The sequence below is a fragment of the Scatophagus argus genome, chromosome 4 (assembly GCF_020382885.2).
Source record: "Scatophagus argus isolate fScaArg1 chromosome 4, fScaArg1.pri, whole genome shotgun sequence".
Lineage (NCBI taxonomy): Eukaryota > Metazoa > Chordata > Actinopteri > Scatophagidae > Scatophagus > Scatophagus argus.
Window position 1 is genome coordinate 8,317,034 of NC_058496.1, and position 21,595 is coordinate 8,338,628.

Genomic DNA, 21,595 nt, shown 5'->3' on the forward strand with positions numbered 1-21,595 from the left:
CGTCTCCTTCCTTTCTGCCCCTCCGTGTCGCTCTCGCTCAGACTCATTTCCTCTCTTTTCTTTGCGCCTGCTCCACCTCACATTTGCATATGGATGAGTTGGAGCCTTCCAAGCCAACGTGTGGCGTTAGCTGTGTACATCTGTGTTTGCATGTTACGTTTGTAGTGTTCTTCGTAAATTCAGAAACTCCAAAATGCGACTTGCTGTATATCCCAGGGTGCTTGAAGTTGTCCCTGAGTACAAATGTGACAGTTTTTTTTCATATAAAGTAGTAGGGTGGTGTCTAAGGAATACAGACTATTCAGGTTTTTGTTCTGTCTACTCACAATCAGTACTAGCCTGCATAACATGTCGTCCAAATGGTTAAAGATTTTTTGCAGAGCAAATCAATATTCTATTACTGTTCGTGGCAGGTTAATAGCATACAGTGTACTGTATGCTGCATAGGATTAAGTTGTTACCTTTGGAGAAACAACCAAGAAATGTGTTAGCTATCACATTTTCCCCTCACTGTCTCATTTTATTCGGTCTCTCCACCTGTCTCACTTCATCTGTGGTTTTATTGCCTGTGGCAATTGGATAGTATTGAGCTGAATAGCTGTGCTCTTAAGCCCTGCACTCTCTGTGTCTGCTCACTTTGCCTGTTTGTTCACTGAAATTATTTTGGCAAAGGTGATATAGCCCAGGTTGTTTTAAGACTTTTCACAGTAGGCCTCGCACAGTATGAATATTGAGGTGCGATTAAGTTGAGAACATGAGTCAGAACAAACACATTGTGACTCTGAACATTGATTTAATATTCTGTAATTCTCAAATTTGTTTCCATCAACAATAAAGTGCAACTGTCAGATCAAATCAAAGACTTCGAAGAGTCACATTGCGTGAGCTTGACATTGCCTCGCCCACGTTGGCTGATTCTGATGAATGGATAAAGAGGGGGTGTAATGAGTTGATAGTTCAGTCTGATATCAGGAGAGATATGTGATCAAATTGGCTACTACGTTAAAATGTTTCTTTGGGAACCCAGTGAGAACATCTCCAAGGCTTTGGTGTTGGCCCATAATTTATTATGTAAAGATTTCTGAGTTACTTTTGTTTCTAGATTGATTTATTCATGGTGTCCATAAACAACTTACTTAAAGGTAATCACAGAACTAAACAAACAGAGAGATGAACTGTATGAGTGTAAATCAGAGTGCACTGTCCTTACCAAGCAACCAAATCAACCTCTATTTGTAGCAATCAAAGACTTGTTAGAACATATCTTAGTGTAAGAGACATTAACAGCAAGTGGTGGCTCATGTTAGAGACAACTTAAGGTCAGTAAACTGGAGAGCTCCAACTGAGCCCCTGTTGAAAAAGGTAACAGCCTGAAAGTGTTGCAACTTCCCAATGAAGAATTGTGGGATACACGCACATGCCAAACAATCGTATCTGGTTGACAGCTGTGTCATTGTCACTCTCATGAAGGCAGTGCTCCATGAACTGGGATTTGTGAAAAATAGAAGAAGAAGAAACTGTCAGAGAGTAACTACAATTGTAACAAACTTGATGTCTGTGTGACTCTGCCTCCAAAACATTTAAATGATAATGTCGTTTTGAAAGTTTATGGGCATATTTCTTCTTATAGTGTTTGCTTGTATAGCTATATTCTGGTAAAATGAATGACCAGAGCACAGTTAAAGTGCCCACAGATAATGTCTGCCTCTTGTATTGTATTAATCCCAGAAAGTGTGCTAATTTTTGCCCTTGTATGTTGTAGGTCTGGTCTGACTGTTCACATCACTCTGTTCGTATCTGTTTTTTTAATGGAAGCATTATTCGCTGTCCATGAAAAAATGTGTATTTATGAAGTTGGAGGTTGAGTCATTGATAATCAGCGGCATGTGCAGTCAGACAATGAAATGCTCTCTTGGCCATTGGAAATTTCTATGCTGTGAAGTAATTTGTGGACATGTAAATCTTCTGTGTGAAATTCCACATCACTTTGATAATTAGTTATCAGTGAAGGATGTTTTTGTTTCAGAGAGTATTAAAACTTTGTTGGTGTCAGTTGACATTTTCATTTTGTCCCTCCCTGCTTACAAAGTCAATACACAGTGTAGCATTTTTTTAATAGGGTTTGGAGGACAGAGGTCAGGGCCCTCATTATTTTTAATTTTTCATATATTAATGCACATATTTTAAAGGTGCTTTGGAGACACTTCTACTGTTCCTCTGTGTCCATAGTCACCTCTTTTCTGGTTTGATGGCCACCTTCATGGCTCATTATCTTGCAGCACCGGCACCTGCACAATTAGCATGATGGATCACAATCTTGCTATGATTTGGTGTAACCGTCTCATGGCCCACAAACTTGCCAGATCTTCCTGCATTACCAGGTTCCTCACTGAGAGACAGTAACAGTAACTCAGCAATGGGTTTCTATCAAAAGCACGGGTTGTCAAATAGGACAGTTAGAACTAGCAAGTTTAAATTGTCGTAGAATTGTAGTAGAAATTGTATTGTAAATTGTAGTAGAAGTGTGTGATATGGATAAAACGCAATGAAAATTTCAAGGAAATCAGCTTAGAAAGAGGTCTATGAAATATGCACACAGGAAAGTCTGTATTGGCATAGTCAGCAAATTAAATATTACACCGATCAATGCATTTCATTCCATTAGTGCAAAAAATCAAAAATACTAATTCGGTATTGGATTAAAGGTGTCCTGCTCATTGATATGGAACACTGCCCGTGATGACGTAATTCAATACAGCCAGAGATAGCACAGGGAGAGCTAGCTTGGCATGAACAGTATTGTAAAATCTCTGACAGCTGGCATCTATGGGTCATTTTCCACACATGCATTTGAAAGCAGTTTTAATCCAGCATGGGAATGGCAGACTCCACCACCCACAACTACAACTGCTGTACTATAGAGAGGTCTTTATTGAATGTAAATACATTGAATGGCTGTTTCAGAAAAAAAACAGGACTGTGAATAATATCAGAAAAAATCTGATTTGATGTCATGAAAATTTTGAAGACAATAATAACACTGCGTGTAATGGATATGTTTCTGTATTATGTTTGTATGCATGTGTTAGTTAATGAGCAGCTAATTAATTGCGACACCCAAGCAAAGTACTTAATATTGGAAAATGTGCACACCCGATATACTATACTTGTTACTGAGATCAGTCTGTCAAAAGCTTTAATATTTCTTAATTTTATTTTTGATATACCAGCCCTATTTTACATGAACCAGCTGTCAACAGACCCTGTGAACTCATACGAGGGATTTGACTGTTTTTTTTTTTTTGGTTCTCTAAATGAACTTGCCAATAGACATACAGCAGTACTCTACCAGAAGCTCAGTAGTTTTGCTGCTACTGAGATGATTGTCAGGTGATTGCCATTGCACCATGTGATGAAGCTATCTGTCCTCTGTGCTCCTCTGTAAAAATCGTCCCTAAGTGACTGTTTCTCACTGGAATCGTACATGTCAATACAGTGATGACTTCCATTTCACCACGAACTATACTTACTACCCTTTATTTAATTCCTTCACTATATATATCAGTTGAGCATGGATGTAAACTGTAGCTCGACTGGTGCACTGAGGCATACAACTACGAGGTGATAATTCTAGTTTATTATTGCAGTAAAATCCTGGAAATCCTGTCACATTGACCAGACTTGTGCAGATGAGCTCATTTAGTATTCTGAGGTTGTAGGATAATTAATGACCTCAACCTTCCAACTGTAGGAGTTATGCAGTAAACAAAAGCCATTTTCTTCTCACAGGTTTGATGCACCAGCTGGGAATTTATCAAATTTACTCAGTAGACCAGAACATAAATCTACAGTTTAGAAATCAGCAGACTGACTGTTTTTCTTTTCGTCCATTTAAGCCCATAATAAAATGTTACTGAATTCAGACTCATTGCTTAGTTGCTGCATTTTTCTGTTAATCTTTTCTGTTGTTGTTTGCTACTCTCGGAGTGTGTACTGCAGAGCTTTGGGGACAGTGATGGGTTGCACTGCACGGTTTCTCATTTGCTTGTGGAGAGCTGAGTGCCATGGTACTGGGTTTAACCTGCTGTCTCCTCTGTTTGGCTCTCTGTGATGTATCTCCGGGGAGGTATGGAGCCAGTTAGCAATTACTGGCCAGGATTACACTCGCCTCCCCTGGGACTCTCTTCATCTAGTTCGTACCGTCTTCTGCTTCTGATACACTTTTTCATATTTTCTCTTGCTCTTCCTCCACTCCATCAACACAGCTGCAAAACAGTCATCACACTCACTCTTTGCTGTCAGTGCTGAAAGAAAGGTTTTTCAAGAGCAGGTACAAACTCTCCGTGCTAAAAATAGAGTGGTCTTCAGATTACACGTGCATTAAGGCTAGCTAATTAGAAACAAGGTCTGATATTCGTGATTATTTTAATGGTGGTATTTATTGCAGTATGTGTGCGAAAGCAAAAATCTGGAGCCTTGAGCAGTAAAAAAAAATGATGCGATGTCTTCTCTTACCTTTTCTCTGAATACATATGCAGTACATTAATGTATTATACTCTCAGTTATGTGTTTTGTTTTTGTTTTTGGATGCAATTTAATTGCAGTATTCCTGCGATTATTCTGATAGCATGATAGTTAAATGTTTAGTTTTTATTTTTGACTTCCAATATTTTGTCTTCTTCATTTATATGATCGAGAAACTAATCTGGCCAATCCCACAATGGTGATTAAAATGCCCGTGTAGTTTTTGGATTTTATGTTTGTCTTTTATAGTCAGGAAAAAGCCCACAGTGACTTGAAGGAGACACAACGTGCACAATATTAACTTGCCTAGACTAACTAACGTAATTAATCCCCAACCTTAACAAAGTGCTTTTGTTGCTTGAACTGAACCTCATGTAAAGTTCTGTGTTTTGTATGGCCACCATTCGGTACATAAATGCAGCACTTCCCTAGAAAAATGTGTAACGTGTGTTTGTCACTACAACATAAATGGAAATACAAACTAACACTATATAAATATAATTTGTGACATCGGTTTACCTAATAAACTGAAGTGTGTACAGCGTCCATTCAATAATCTCTCTGTTTGGATCATCATTCATCCTTAAACATGCTCTAGCACACACTAGCTAAGACCATGTGCAGTTGTGTGCATGAGATTTATTTATCAAATAAGATTTTAAGGTTAACATGACTGCTAGTCCACTACAACTTGGTTAGACTGACCTATGAAATGTAATTGTAATAACCACTAGAAATAAAGGCTTGTTCCTGATTTTCTAGCTCTGGATTCCTGTCTGATTAGACCTTTCACTGTGTTCAAATACCATCTATAATGCAGAGAGGCAGTATGTTTCTCCCATGTGCAAAGCAGCTCAGCGTGCACGTGTTTCTGCTGTAGGGTGACATCTTGTCAGCCGGAGGCCTGGCCCAGCTGATCTGACAGCTTGTCCTCAGGGACGAGCAGAGAGACGAGCTCTGACAGTGAGACAGCGCACATTACTGCTCTCCCAGTTACATTCTCCCACATTGTATTTCCCTGCTTTCTCTCTCTCTCTCTCTCTCCCCCTTTCACTCCCTCGCTCTTTTATGCTCAACACTGAGCAGAGTGAAGGGCAAAGAAGCTATGCACATGCTTAGGAGGAAGACAGATGTGTGTTAACGTGTTGTGATTTGATGAGCTGTGACTGGTAAACTTACCTCCCAGCTCGCCTCAGACACGGGTGTTTACTTAAATCATATCATCATCCTCTGAAATCTGGAAACAGGCTTGCATTTGTATCGATGCAGGGTGTACTCTGAGGTGGTGGGCTGTGGGGGAGGGGACGACAGCCCGACCTTGAGGCATGACTGGTGTGGTAATGGGCTCTTGGTCTTGCCTCATGGTGTCGACTTTGCTGTAGGGAGCCATCCATTCTCATCTGTTGTTGGGACGGAAGGGGTTGGAAATGTAAGTGAGCGAGCTGAGCAGTGACTGATTTACAGACAGCACTGATTGGCTATTTATTGACGCAGGTTTAGTGTAAAACCCAGCCCTCACTTTTTATTCCAGTTCTGAGTGATATCCAGGTGCTACAGTGTGCTTAGGCATCTTTAAGGGTTTTCATCTTCAGTATTCAAACTTGACGTTTTGACGACACTGTATGGGTCTGTTGCAGTGAACCGAAAGGACGCAGCAGAAAAGGCATTTCTGACATACTTGAGGCTTCATTTAAGGTTGAAGAAAGCTTTGCGCATTGGTTTCTCCTTGTCTGTGAAAGGTGTTTATACAGCAGAGTCAACAGCCAAAGTGTGTGTTCTCGCAGCTCACGACTTGTTTCAGTGGGGTTTTTAAAAGAGAATTAGTTTTGCAGGCGACGAGCTGTGAGCAGAGTCTCTCCTAAACAAATATGCCTTGGTACATGTGACAGTTTATTTTTAAGTGGTGTCGCTTAGAGCTGCTGAGCTCATTGGCAGAATGAGGGTGAATAATAAGAGCAGGGCTTCACTGCAGTGCTGCAAATGCCTTCGCTCAGCCATGTTTTTCTGTTTACTCTTGAACGTCCCCTCTGTAAATAATAGTAGTTAAACATCGGGAAAAAATCGCTAGCTTGAACTAATCCGCTTGAATTTTTAAAAAGCATTCAGTGCTCATTCAGCCGTAGTGCCCCACGAGCTACTTGCTTTTTTCTCACCGCACCTCTGAAATCTCTGAAAACCACAGTATACTGCACATTAATGTAATATTATCCAGACCGTCCTCTGTAATTTCACGCTCTCAAGTGAGGACGTGAAGCAGAGCGCCGGGGTTGAGTTTGCTCTCGGTGTAGCTCAGTCACTGGTGACTTTGCCGTTCAGTAACATCAGTCATATATTTTTGTGATTTAATGAGGAGGTTACTACGGACTGGTTTTTAATGTTCAGTGCCGTGTTGTGTTACATCAAGTTTATTGGTATTAATTAAACTTGGATATTTTCTATATATTGAACTGTAGAAATTTTATTCACACACCGTAAGATTAGACAAAATGTTTTTAAATTGCAAACACGGAATTCAGAAAAATGAAAAAAGGAAAGTGTGTTATTTGGAAGAGAATAAAACAGGATCTGGAAAAAATCAAAGGCATTTCATGGGGTTATAAATATGCCTCATGCCATACCATTAGGTCTGTGTATCTTCTCCACTCTCAGCAAACCCATGAAATAGCCACTTTAACTAAAACTACTCCTGTCTCCAAAGGAGTTATTTGTTGTAACTACTGTACACTGATAAACTGCTTGTTAATGTGTGAGAAAAGTTGCTGAAAACAGCAGCAGATTAGAAAAAGACAGATAAAGAAAATAGATGTTATTTGGCAACACTTTTAGTATCTCCAGAAGTTTTTCAGTTATTTTCTGATTGCCTTTAATACGAAGTTTTATTTCTGTGTCCTTTTGTCAATGTCTCTTCGTTTATTGGATGACAAATACTAGTTTTTAGTATTTTATATGAAATTGCTCTTTTCTCTTTCCTTAAAACATTTAAATATTTTTGATGCCTTGTTTTGAACACAGGGGTGCATAAATAAACCAAACCCAACCAAATGTGATTCGGGAGAGGCTTATTGTTGCCTCGTGGGAGGAAGTTCAAAACTACACCAATTAGCCAACTAACTTATCTGTTTAAAACTGCTCTGCCATAATCACACTTTATCAATTCAAGGCTTATTTCATTATCCACTTGAGCTCTCTTGAAGTTTCTCTTTCTCATTCACTTCGTCTAACCATCTCTTGCTTTCTTTTCACACACTCCAGTCTGTTTTAAAACTTTACGTGGTTGGTGGATTCTCATGTCACTTTGTGATCCGTGTTCCCTTTAGGATTCTGTGTCGCTGTAGGACTGCTGGCTCGAGCTTTGGCTGGACTGTCTTGTGTTTGTCTCTAATGGGCAGACAGTTGTGTCTCTCTGAAAGCCTATTCTGAATGTTCGTGCATTTCCTCTGTGGCTAGAGTCGAGTGGTCTGTGTGTGCTGCGTGTTCCTGGCTGAACTCTGGTTACCTTTGGGTGAAAATGGATGCACAGGAATGCAAACATGGTGAGAGATTTTATGTCCCTCCCTTTCTCCCCTTTGCTCACACTTCTTTGGTTTCTTTTTTTTTTCTATCCTCTTAGTTCTGTCTACTGTTAGATTTATGATGAACATATGTGATGCTAAAGTACAGCAGGTTTTTTCTTAATACATTTCAAAACAAATGTCAGAGGAACAATTCTTAATTGTGACATCAGTTCACTAAAAAACACAAATGTCAACCTCATGGTGGTACAAGGTGAAAAGGAGATCAATTAAGTAAGAATACATCATCTAAGGACCACGAATGTCTTCACCAGATTTCATAGTTATCCATCCACTAGTTGTTGTAACATTTTAGTTTGACCGCAGTAATGGGAAAAGTGACAGATCAACTGACCAATTTTACCATCCATAAAATCATGAAGTTTTCACATTTCCTTCACCAAATGTATTGGATCGTTATCCTTAACCATCCATCCATTATCTCTACCTGCCTGATCCATGCAGGGTCACTGGGGAGCTGGAGCCCATCTCAGCTGACTACAGGCGAGAGGCGGGGTTCACCCTGGACTGGTCACCAATCAGTCACAGGGCTGACACATAAAGACAGACATTCACACACTCACACCTAGGGACTATGTGGAGTTGCAAATTAACCTAAAGTGCATATTTTGGGACTGTGGGAGGAGGCTGGATTATCTGGAGAAAACCCACACAAGCATAAGCAGAACAGGCAAACTCCACAGAAGGGTGCAAACCTGGAATCCTTTTGCTGTGAGGTGACAGTGCCAACCACCACACCAGCGTGCCACCCCTTTGTGCTGAAAATGTTAATAGTTAATCAACAAATATACATAAACAAATACACAAGTAAACCATACATATTCATCAGAATTGAATCTTTAAGCACTTATATTGGTTTTTGCCTCTTGTAGCTGTTTTGTCTAGTAAGTCTAGAACCCAAAAAATGTTATTCACTCACAAGAACTTGTTCACATTATTGTTAAATGTGCTGCCATTGCATTTACCAAAAATGATTTTAATCACATTGTAATTGGAGCATTGTTTTGGAAACTCAAACACAGATGCTTTGTTGTTGGGAAGTATTCTTCAGTGTGAATTTAGATTTGATACACAGGTGTGCAAATATTTATTCAGTTCACCAACCAACATGCAAGTTCCTTGGTGTTTTGCAGTAGAAATGTGATATAATAAGGGTAATAGAATCTATTGTTGCAGAAGGATTGTGTGTACATCAGCTTAATATCAGAAAATTTGGATTTTAGTTGATTTGTTGCTTTTACAGTGTCACCAGGCTGTTCATGGACCTTGGTCTTAGCCGCGGTTTATTTCTGTCTTTCTGTGTGTTCATGTCCTTGCAGTGTGCACATACGTGTCTGGGTCGACGCTGCAGCACTGTTCTCACATGTTCTCTGTGAGCTTGAATACTCTCTCTTTAGTGACATCATAGCCAAAGGCAGCTGCTGCAGCCGAGGATCGTGGGCATGGACGAGCTGTCTGAATTCAAATGCCCTGATAGAGCTTACATTTACATTTGATAAGCTTCTTTCTGCAGTCAGTCAGTCTTTTTAGCATGTCTCTGTCTAATGGGCGTTGATGTGAAATCAGACTAATGGCTGTCCAATTAACCCTAATTTGATCAGTGGTACACATCGCTGTTAAATATTTTGTTGTCATAGCAACTAAATCCCTAACGACTAACCAAAACATTGAAATAAATGCACAACAGCAATACGTCTCGATGTTTAATTCCACAGTGAGCTCTCTGCCGTGCACACGGCAAAGTTAGTATCTCTAATGTGAAATATCTGATGTCTTGCTAGATGTGTCGCACAAAGTCACCCAAGAAAAACATTTCCTAATTGTCTTTGTAACCCTTTCTTTTTCAAAATGGTGTATATGTGATGTATGGCTTCTCTCCCCCAGATGACTCGGGAGACGAGGAGCCTACATCCCAGTCGGACCGCAGCGAGATTCAGGGCACCTTGAAAATACTTGTCAGCAAGCTCGATGACCTCAGCACATGTAATGACCTGATCGCCAAGCACGGAGCGGCCCTGCAGCGTTCCCTGAGTGAACTCGAGGGTCTGAAAGTCCCTGTGGAGGGAGGGGAGAAGATCAAGGCAGTCAATGAGCGAGCCACCCTCTTCCGCATCACTTCCAATGCTATGATCAATGTAAGTAGTCAGAGCAGCCCAGGCTACAAGACGCAGCAGCAGTGAGCAGAGAGGGACCTGCATCCCGCATACTCCGACGTGATCTGTGTGACAGGAATGCCAGTCGTCTATAATGTGCTGGTTAGTGAATGATGAGAGATGAGATCGCTTCACAGCACGGCTTCACGGCATCGAATGAGAATCAGCGAGCCGTATTCATGGAGGTGTCGGGTTTAGAGAAGCAGGTCCAGGCACCACCAGATCCTGTTAAAAGCTGCTTAACCATCTCTGAGTTAATGTTTAAAAATAAAAACTAAGCTCTAAGAATACCAACATCTGTGCCTGTCAGGTAAAGTCAATTTTATTTATGCAGCCCAAAAGTTTTCACTTTCTATAGGGTCTTATTACAAGCTACATAACATACGCCAAGCTTCATTTTTATATTTTCAATTTGAGAAGTTAAAAAGATTTTTTTTAATGCTTTAACAGGGGAAGAACAACAGAAAAAACTTTCGTTCAAAGTAACAGTAATATTAACAGTAATACTGTAGTTAAGCCAAAATCTCCACCTCATCAGCTTAGTTTAATGCACACTGCCAGGTTTTCAGTCACCACTATGTGTTGGATCTGATTGCCACCCTCAGGCTTAGAAACACTCCACTGTATCTACCACCTCAATGGTAAATACCATGGGCTTTACAGTATGTTAGTAGTGGACGAGAGGTCAGGCAGGGTTGACATCCTGAGGGAGTGACATTAGATATGATAGTGGGTGGGTGGGGGGACAGGAATGGCTATTCCTGTCCCCCCACCCCACTCAAACTGTCTTCCCTCCCTGCCTGATGAGGAATGTTAGAGCCTTCTAGACTACAGTTAGACAGACAGACCTGCTCTGACTAAAACCAGACAATAACATGAGGTTTGTCTTTCTTCTTCCTTCTGTTCTTTATTGTGTTTATTTTTAATATAATGCATGCCTGCGAGTGTCCGGCTGTTCGGTGTGAAATAATTTAGTCAGACTCGGTCAAACTGCGAGTATTTTGACCTTAAGATTAGGTTTGAAATCAGGTAGTAGGAAATTGTTAGTCTTCATATGTTGAAGTATGTGCTAATACAGCTTGTTAAGAGACTTGAGTCATAGTGTTGTGCCAAGAAAAAAAAAGGCTAAAATCTAGATTGTGCTTTAATTATGTGAAAGGCCATTGTTCAAAATGATGAGCCTCTTGTTTCTCTCTGCACTTTTTTATTAATTAGTATGGGAAAATGAAACTCACTGGACAAGCAATAAAATAGACACTATTGGATCGCCAAAGTCATTAAAGCGGCATTAAATTTGCCAAGAATGTGATACTAATGAGAAAAAGTGCTGCCACAAATGCCTCATAATGATTTTTGGTCTTGTAGATGGCTCTTCAGGATGTGAGTGTTTGGATTTATGCAGCCATGTTGTTGGCCTCTGTTGAGAATCTAAAACACCTTGTTTTGCTCTAAAATATAGCTGTCATTTTTATATGCTTTTTTTGAAGAAATTGGGCTTAACATGCAAGGTAATAAATGAGAGAGGAAGATTTAATGGGAGAAGGGGACCATAATGGCAAGACACAGCTGCATGCTCTCTGTGATCCGACACTGGCCCAAGGGGAGGGTTGCATTAGTTCATTTCACATTGAATCCAGGCACTCGCTCGTGTGTGTGTGTGTGTGTGTGTGTGTGTGTGTGTGTGTGTGTGTGTATGCATTTACAAACTCGCCGCTATCAGATGCGTAGTTATAACCTGAATCTGAATGAAATTTTACTCAAGTTTGTTGTACTCTTTCCTGCTTCACACAGTTCTGCAAAGTGCATGCCACCTCTTACTCACATGTCCCCTTCTGCAGGCCCATTCACTCTTTTAGCCTTTGTCAACCCCGTCGTCCTCCATCGGAAGTCACATGCAGTCTGCGTTTGCACTGGAGACTCAGCATAAAAAAAGTGGAACTCTTCTATTTTTTTTAAAGTGGGTGTTGAGTTTCATATCACAGTTATGTCTGAGGAAGTGAACTACAACGTCACATGCACCTCTGACATTTAAACTGAGCCTCAGACACTGATGTTTAGACACTTGATGCAAGACAGATGAAGGTAAGGGTTTGGCTGAATAATTTAGTTATCAGATATTTTATTATATCAATACATTGTTTTGTGCAAAATAGAGTTAAAATTTAATAATCTAATCTAAAAATTATTAACATATCATGAATTTGTAACATTACAAATATATCACATTATAAACATTAAATCCTTTGGTCAAAAGATGGGCATAAGTGAACATAAATATGATTAAGGCTTGTTCGAAACTTGTCAGTCTTGTTTGCCATCTTGACTTTTGAAATAATATAGTACATTAAGTTACAGTGTAGTATTGATGAAGAACACATCGTGCTTTCTCCTTTTTGTTTGTTATGAAGTTTAAAATGTCTGGGAGATCATTTCAGATACATTTATTATAACTGACTGCATGTGTGTATCAAACATGACACTTAACTCGCTGTTCACAATCAGAAGATCCAGACTCACATGTGCAAGAATCAATGAAATGTTCAAAGCAGCTACATGTACAACATAAATTATTGGTGCTGCTTTAATAGTCACACAGTGTTTATCTTAGGTTGTAGTTTCAGCTGTCATTTTGCATTGTTTCTGTTGCTGGTGAAAATGTCAATGAAAAGTTAATCTTTATCTTTAACTATAACTATGCTATGTTAAAACTGCAGAAAGACACCGTCAGTCGAATATCTGTTTTTAAATTTAAATGCTCTTTTATTTATTTGGTAAGATTTAAGACTTGTTCATAATTGTCATAATCAGATTTTTATAAATAGCTTTCAAATTTCACCAAATATCTCACTTCTTTAAATATTAAGTGACAATAAATATTGTATCAGTGTAGTATTGTGAGAGAGGGAGACAGGACAGACAGACAGGTGTCCTGCTGGAAACATATCCCGGAATGAGTCAGATGTTACCGCATCCTTGTTCCTCTTCATGCTGCCTAAAAGTGATACTGCACATCCTGACTGCACTCTCACCACGCAGAGAACACATATTATTTGAGCTCTGTGACACATTTGTCCCTCCAGCTCTCCACCTGCAGCCACAACTTAATCGAAGTGGTTCAAGCTAACTCTGGGCAGCCATTCTGCATCTGGGACCAAACAGATGTTTGCTGCAAACACACTCCTGTTAAGCTCAGGGGGGAAGAACAATGTCCACCCCCCACAAAATTCTTCAAAGACATTCAATTTCAGTCAAGCAGTTTCAAAATGGTCGCTCAGAAAACTCCTCCCCTCCCTGAGGCCCACTTTGCTGACAGCTCATTGAGTATCACATGACATTTTCATCATGCATGTTGTCAGCTGTGAGATGTTATTTAGGTTCATTAACCTTTGAGCTCACTTTGAGGAAAGGCTGTCAGACCTACGCTGCAGTGCCAGCAAATGCTGACATGAAATATATGTTTGATCTGCAGTAACCTCTTTGTCTCTGCAGCAACGACTGAAAAACAGACTGCAATGCAATCAGAGGTTTAACCTCCAGCTCATCACTCACTGATGAATTCTATGTTTATGCCATGCTCTGAGGCACATTTGACGCAGCAGGGAGACCCAGTAAATGCTTGGCAGAGAGCTAATTAACATATTGATGATGGCTGGAAACAGTAGTGATTAATAGCCCTGATTACAATGACTGACACAAACGCGTTTGCACCTTTTCTATCCAAGTGTAGCTTTGCACCATTTTCATCTCTCTCACTTTACTGGCTTTTCCATCCAAGTGCTGGATGGAAAAATCAAGGTGTAAACATTCATTAAAAAAATATGAATGGACTAGTTTTAAGAGGGTGTTACATGAACTTGAGCAAGAACCAACAGAAGTCACTCATTTGTGACCGTATTGTTAAGCCGTGAGAAAAGTTATCTGAGAACACTGTGTACTTTTAATGCAAAACTCTGCTGTTAGCTGAGCTGAGTCATAGCAAGTGAAAAGTAACTTTTACCTTGTTAAAAGTTATGAGCAGCAGACTTTTTTCAGGATGTAAATCCAATTCCTGGACTCTATATTATAGAAATTAAACTTTCAGTGTTCTCTGGTTGTTTATGTACTTGTGTTTCCCCAGGCGTGTCGAGACTTCTTGGACCTAGCAGAGACTCACAGTAGGAGATGGCAGCGAGCACTGCAGTATGAGCGAGAGCAGCGTACCCACCTAGAGGAGACCATTGAGCAGCTAGCCAAGCAGCATAACAGCCTGGAGCGAGCGTGGAGAGAAGCGCCCACGCTTGCTTCCACCACACCCAGTGCCACTACTACCAACAAGGGTGAGACTGACTATCTGTGTGTTACTTACTCCTGTGGGCGTCAGTGTGGGCCTCACTTAACTGGCTGTAAGTCTTGTGTAACCTCAGCCTCAATATTATAGACGTTCCTCATCCAGGGGAAGGACATTAGAAGTTGTGTCAGAAGGTTTGAATTGGATTATTGGAGAGTTGGAGATGGTGATTACCTTCATCAAGGACTGTAGCTCATGTGGATTTTTTTTTCAAAATAGCTTGAAATGCATTTGATACCAAAACAGAAATGCTTGAAATGCATTTGATACCAAAACAGAAAGTAGTGTAGCTTTCTTAAAGCGTAGCTTAAAGAGGAACGGTCGATGCATAGACATTTAAGTGTTTGTTTTAAAACTGGAGAGTGAGATGCCTCTTGGTTCAGGGCTTAAGGTGCTGACCATGAAACTTAGTGCCCTCAGTTTGAGTCTTGCTGAGAACTTTGTTAGATCCATTTCCCTGGTCTTCATTTCTCTCTGCAGTCTGTAACAAAGGGTTTAAAACTTAAAGCAAAGAAACCATTTCATAACCCTTATGTGAGTTCATGATGAAAACGGATGGTTATTAACTTCTCTCAATTCAGTTTTCACTCATGGAGTAGAGTCAACACATCCTTTGAGGCTGATGGAAATCTTTACCCAATAGATTCACTGTATGTGTCATACTAAGCAGTATTAAATAGAAGATAGTTTTAAGAAAATAACATTCTTTATGAAAATACAGAAAGTTTGGTCATAATGGTGGTTGTTTGAAGACTGAAGATCAAACCCTCATTTTTTTAAAAATTCTTCAGAAAGTACTCTGATGACCTGATACAAGGATTTGATTTCTCTGTTGGAAGCTCTGGTTTATCCACATAACGGATCACTGAACACCCTGAATATTGAATGTTGGATACTGAATATCAGGAACGCACCCTGAGGAACTTGCATCATTCCGGCTAGTTAACCAGCAGGAACGTTGCCAATTTTGCTAAGCTGATTATTCTTTGATTAATCGCCATGGGTATGTGATTATACGCTGCTGAACTCCGTATATACAAACTCAGTGCCATGTGATGATTCTGCCAGTTTGGAAAGCTGTTTGCATTTAATCACAAATGTATATGTCTCGACAGAAGGGAGCGAGAGGCTGCAAAAAGAAGAGGCGAGTGATGAAGATGAAGATACTGAGTACTTTGATGCCATGGAGGACTCCCCTGCATTTATCACAGTGACCGCAGCTGAGAACACACAGCACAGGTCAGTCACAAGCGGGAATCCATCTTCTTTTATTGGGCCACTAGACAGCAGGACCACTTAGAGACGCTGGCATGGAGGTTTGGTTGGAGTTTTGATATTTGTCATTTGACAGTGAAGTTGACACTGGCTGCTAGTTGAACACACTGCTGGTGATGGCTCATGGTGTGACAACTTAACCTATACACACACACACATAAATCACTCTGTGTTAGACACATAAAAATAACATAAGCCTCTTGCCCCTGTCTGCTTTCTTGTGGCAGATTTAATCTGTGTTTTTGCTCTCACAGCACATTTTTGGAGCATATTTGTTTGTTCTTGATGGCAACACCAGCTTGTGCTGCCTTTCTGTACGTTTTTTTTTTTTTTTTAAACCAGTTTGAGTACCATTTAGTGTTTTCTTCCTCATCATTGTTGAGACTCATCTCTTGCAACATATCGCTCAACTCCTATCCCTCCTAGACACCATTCATCTGTTATATTCACCAGTCTGGTTGCTCTCATGTTGTATTGTGTGCGTCTGTGTGTGTACATCATAGAAAATATTTTCACTGTGTTCCAGGAGATCTCAGAGTAACTTGAGCGGAGCGAGCGGAGGTCAGCCCAGTGACTGGAACCAGGACGACCATGTAAGTGTCTCTCCCCCTAACAAGTCTGACTAATGGGACTGACATTTGTGAACACTGCTGACTTTTGTAATCTCAGTATAGATTCATTTGTGGTGCTGGAAAGCTCACAGCTCATTGATTTATTTATATAACAGTCTTCAGTTGCTGTTCTCACAGTCCTCGTTTCCTACCTGACATTCATTCTCTGCTGTCTCTCACACACACATAGACGCACACACACAACCTTTGTCTGTGTTTCCTACGGTCTCGTTGTCACCCCTGTGGTGTCACAAGATGTGCAGCGGTTTCATTCCACTAAATCTTAATTACCAGTCCAACATCTGCTCTTCTCTCCCCTCAGCTCTCCCTTGTTTCTTCTTCTCTCTACTGGTTCTGTCACTCTGTCAACATTTGGTGACATGCTGCCAAGCTGTCCATGAAGAAAGTATTTCTCAGACTTGTTGTTGACTTGTGTGAATATTCTCCCCCTCCACCTAATCCCAGATGTCTCCAAGCTGTAATGATGTGTCAGGGAAGGAGCTGCAGCCCCGCAGACAGAGGCGGACTCGTGTCCCAGACAAGCCCAACTATTCCCTCAATTTGTGGAGCATCATGAAAAACTGCATCGGCAAGGAGCTCTCTAAAATTCCCATGCCTGTAAGTGTCTAGTGTGTCTCGTTCTTGCTGACAGGTTAACATAAATCTGTGTGAATCTGCGTGTCTCAAGCTTTCTTGATCCTCCCATTCAGGTAAACTTCAATGAGCCCCTGTCGATGCTGCAGCGTCTCACAGAGGACCTGGAGTATCATGAGCTCTTGGATAAGGCAGCACGCTGTGAATCCTCCCTGGAGCAGATGTGCCTGGTCGCTGCCTTCTCCATATCATCCTACTCCACCACGGTCCATCGGACGGCCAAGCCCTTCAACCCCCTCCTGGGCGAGACCTATGAGCTCGATCGCCTGGAGGAATTTGGCTACCGCTCGCTGTGTGAGCAGGTAATGACACGGCCATGGGCAGTTTTTGTTTAATCACTGATGTGTGTGCACACAAACTGAAGTGAGTTCGTTGTGAGCTCACATTCTCCAAACATGTTGCTAAGATTTTTCTGCTCACGTACTGTTCCATCTTAACTTATCTTTCCTTTAAGGTGAGCCATCACCCTCCTGCAGCTGCACATCACGTGATTTCCCAACGAGGCTGGACCCTGTGGCAGGAAATCACCATCGCCAGCAAGTTCCGTGGCAAATACCTCTCCATAATGCCTCTGGGTGAGACTTTTCATATTCAGGGGGGAAGCAAATACATTATGTGTGTAACTAAATGTTCCATCATGCAAAATTTAACAGCCACACAAGACAGAGTTTAGTCAAGGAGAACTTCCACTTGAGAGCAGTAGATGGCTGCTGCCTCCCACATGATCTACAGCCAGAGGAAAGGTTGTGAGAATGAATCAGGGGGGTTTATGACCCTTTTGACACATACATAAAGTATGGCTATAAAGGGAGCTCTCTATTGCACTGGGACAGTAGAGAGCAGGGGTCTATTGGCTCAGAAAAGTGAGAGATTTGATAGATGCAAGCCCAGCAAAGGGATGCTGTGGTATTTATTGGACTGCTCTCACTTCCTGCATGCTGTGAGTTGCCATGTAAAAGAAAAAAACTCTGAAGTGGAAAGCATTTTCGGTCAAATACATGTTATCAATCTTCCAGGGTTAGGTCACGCTGAAAATAGGTGGGAATGTATTGCTTGTGCACAGGGAATAAATGTGTTAGCTGACGTGTTATTCAGCTGCCGCAGGTAGAATTGAGTGTGTTCAGAATCACAAAACCAGACCCACAGTCTGACACATCACTCTCAGATGTACAATGGCAGGCTGGCAACAAAGATGCTGTGATATTTCTTTTTTTCAAATATATATATATATAGCCTTTTGTCCCTGTCCCCTCCACAGGTGCCATTCACCTGCAGTTCCACTCCAGCGGGAACCACTATGTGTGGAGAAAGGTCACCTCCACTGTTCACAACATCATTGTGGGCAAGCTGTGGATTGACCAGGTCTGTTTGTGAGCCCTTCTCATTGGTATCGTCGATTCCTCCACAAACTCACAGCCCTGCCTTAACACCTCTGATCTCTCGGGGTAGACTACAGATGATGGAGCAGTGTGTGGTACAGACCAGCAGAGCAGAGCGCTGTGAAGAAGGGAATCAGAGCAAACTCTTATAGTGCTTGAAGAAGGAGCTTCACAATCTCTAGGGAGTCATCTTCAGCTTTGATCTCTAATAAAACCCTAAAATAACAGCCTCTTCTTTGTGCGAGATGGCCCACTTGTGTATTTGGGGGGGGGGGGGGGGGCTTCAAATCTGCATGTCTGTCTGTCTGTTCCACAATGCTGTGCGGAATAAATAGACATCCTGTATTACTACGGGAATATCAGCTTCGTAGTAGTTTACAAATGTCCAGTATATCCTGCATATTTAATGTTGACGCTGATACTTGTGATTGAAAACTAAGATAGCTTGTTCATGTAGGACTCATGTAGGTCATTTATGATAAGAATTGATTTTTAAAAAGTGGGAAATTGTGGTCTTTGAGATAGAACAAAGCAGAAGTGATAGGAATTAAGTACACATTTTCACTAATGATCGTCCTCATCTAACCATGAAGTTTTCAAGTTGATGACCTGTCTTGTTTTATTCTCAGGATACTTTTCTGTGTCTACTGTAAACACACTGTGAATCAATAACTTTAATATACCATAACTCTCTGTGTGTGTTTCTCTTGCTCACTCTTTGTATGTCTGTTTGTATTTGCGCAGTCGGGGGACATTGAGATTGTGAATCACAGGACCAAGGAGACCTGCCAGCTCAAGTTCTCTCCCTACAGTTATTTCTCCAGGGACGTTCCACGCAAGGTAAACGCTTCCTTTCCACGCTGAAAGCTGATGCTGGCGTGATGTCATATGATGAGGGGTTAGTTTGTGTGATGCTGCCTCCTGCTGGACAGTACCAACAAATAAATCAGTTCTGATAGTAGTGTAATATGGAAGAACTTGGCTGTATGAGGTCACATCGCAGTGTGGTAACCTATTTGGAATCCTACCAATAAACTCAAAGTGGGACACTGCTGCCTTGGTAGTGACTGATTCAGGATAAGTTGATGTAAAGTTACTGGTGTCCTACCTAGGGGACTGTGCATTTAAGTGCTTAACATTCAGAGAAAGGGACACAGTGGTGCATTTACAGACCGATAGTTTGCTTCATTTTCTTCATTCCCTGTAGAATCTACATTTGGTTTATTTTTGCTCTTTCCAGGTGACAGGTGTAGTGGCAGACAGTGGGGGCCAGGCTCACTACATCCTGTCTGGGACGTGGGATGATAAAATAGAGAGTGCCAAAATCATCCAGAGCAGCCGAGGCGGCAGTGGGTCAGAGGGCAAGCAGAAGACGGTCTATCAGACGTTGTCCCCCAAGCTGCTGTGGAAGAAGTACCCCCTCCCGTAAGCGCTTGTGTCATCGGCCTTGTGAGGCAGAACATCGCAATATATGAGTCAGAGTAGCTGCATAACAGCTGCGATGTTTAGTCAATCGCACTGCGTGACCCGTATCAGCTTCCTCTTACTCTTTCAGGGAAAACGCCGAGAACATGTACTACTTTTCCACGTTGGCACTGACCCTTAATGAGCAGGAGGAAGGAGTGGCACTAACCGACAGCCGTCTGAGACCAGACCAGAAGCTGATGGAGGAAGGACGATGGGATGAGGCAAACTCAGAAAAACAGAGGCTAGAGGAGAAACAACGAGCCGTGAGGAGGAGGAGGGAAGCAGAGGCCTCAGACGCTCTGGATGACGGTATGAAGCGGGGAACAGGACATGTGGTCTCTGATAGGCAGTGAGGTGCTGAGTGAAAGACAGGCAGGGAAGATAAAGACTGAAGTGAAGATGGGCAAGGATGTAGGATTGTCAAGTTTGAGGAGGCTTTTGGGGGTCGTCCAGGGTTATTGTCATAAAAGTCCCATTCGTTTTCTGCTTTGATAACATTAAATAGATAAAAGACTGTTAACATTAACACAAGGAGAGAAGTCAACTACAGCCCAGAGAGCATTCACTCAAATGAGGGAAGGTAAAGATTATGTTTAGTAATGACTTTATAATACATTCAGCACTTTTAATCATATTTCATATACTTGGTCAATTATGTAGAATTCTGCAGCTATGGCTTAGAGTTTTGGTCACATGTGTAAAAACAAGTGTTTTTTATCAAACAAAATTGAAATAATTAAAACTAATGATAGTAATCTAAGTCCTATAGTATTATTAAACTATCTGGCAGACTCTCGTGTTTCTGTGTTGAAGAACACTGGCAATTTTGGATAAAGAAATCTTTAAAAAATACTTAATTATTGCAGTAATCTTCACATGTTTATATGCACATCTACAGTATACTATATTTAACGTGAGAGGAGGCATACACATGCATGTGAGGTCAGGTATCTACGGGACAAAGAACCAAGACAGACCTAAATTATTAGTAGCTGTTAAATTATAAAAATGTTTTCTTTAATTAACATGGATGATTTTTTTGAGGTCTCCTGATTTTAATGGCTAATGATCCAAGACTTAGACTTTATTCCAGCAAGTACGACAGTTACTGCAGGGCAAAAAGGCAGGACTTAACCCAAATGAGCTAAGACGAGCTATGTGTAATAAAAGCCAGACTGAACTTTATGGAGAGCTCAGCATAAACTGTTCATCCTGGTGGCAGTCCTTTGTGTGTGTGCGTGTGTGTGTGTGTGTGTGTGTGTGTGTGTGTGTGTGTGTTGTGCATAGGCTAGACTGTATTCGATGTACCCATGACTTGTCTTTTTTTTCCCTTCCTCTATTGGTGGTCAGAGTGTGATTATGACTCTGGTGAGTGGGGGTTGCCTTGTGCCCCTCTGTTGTGCATCACTCCCACACACATCCCCACGCGCACACACATACACACACACATACACATACGCATACACACACACCATCCTCTGTGTATCCTCTGTGTGGTCTGCCTCTGTGTGGGAACTGCATGATACCCCTTCTCATATCAACTTCTCCAGACAATAACTCAGGAAAAAAAAATTTTTCCTGCTCACATGTGACATTTTCATGCAGAACTGGCCTCAGTAAAATATTACATGAA

The 21,595-nt window shown here is 41.2% G+C and overlaps 1 protein-coding gene across 2 annotated transcripts in view; it reads left to right on the plus strand.

Moving 5' to 3' along the window:
- osbp2b (oxysterol binding protein 2b) overlaps positions 1–21,595 on the plus strand; it is a 48,634-nt gene that overhangs the window by 21,472 nt on the left and 5,567 nt on the right. Inside the window, exons 1-12 of one of the 2 annotated variants that reach the window (XM_046387425.1) lie at positions 7,529–8,057; positions 9,981–10,231; positions 14,367–14,565; positions 15,692–15,815; positions 16,378–16,444; positions 16,928–17,080; positions 17,173–17,418; positions 17,571–17,691; positions 18,375–18,478; positions 19,240–19,335; positions 19,736–19,920; positions 20,051–20,271. In XM_046387425.1, the coding sequence (XP_046243381.1) occupies positions 8,033–8,057; positions 9,981–10,231; positions 14,367–14,565; positions 15,692–15,815; positions 16,378–16,444; positions 16,928–17,080; positions 17,173–17,418; positions 17,571–17,691; positions 18,375–18,478; positions 19,240–19,335; positions 19,736–19,920; positions 20,051–20,271 (1,792 nt within the window). In that variant the 5' untranslated portion in view covers positions 7,529–8,032. Of the gene's footprint in view, positions 1–7,528; positions 8,058–9,980; positions 10,232–14,366; positions 14,566–15,691; positions 15,816–16,377; positions 16,445–16,927; positions 17,081–17,172; positions 17,419–17,570; positions 17,692–18,374; positions 18,479–19,239; positions 19,336–19,735; positions 19,921–20,050; positions 20,272–21,595 lie in introns of those variants that run through there. The other variant, XM_046387424.1, reaches the window with a different exon arrangement.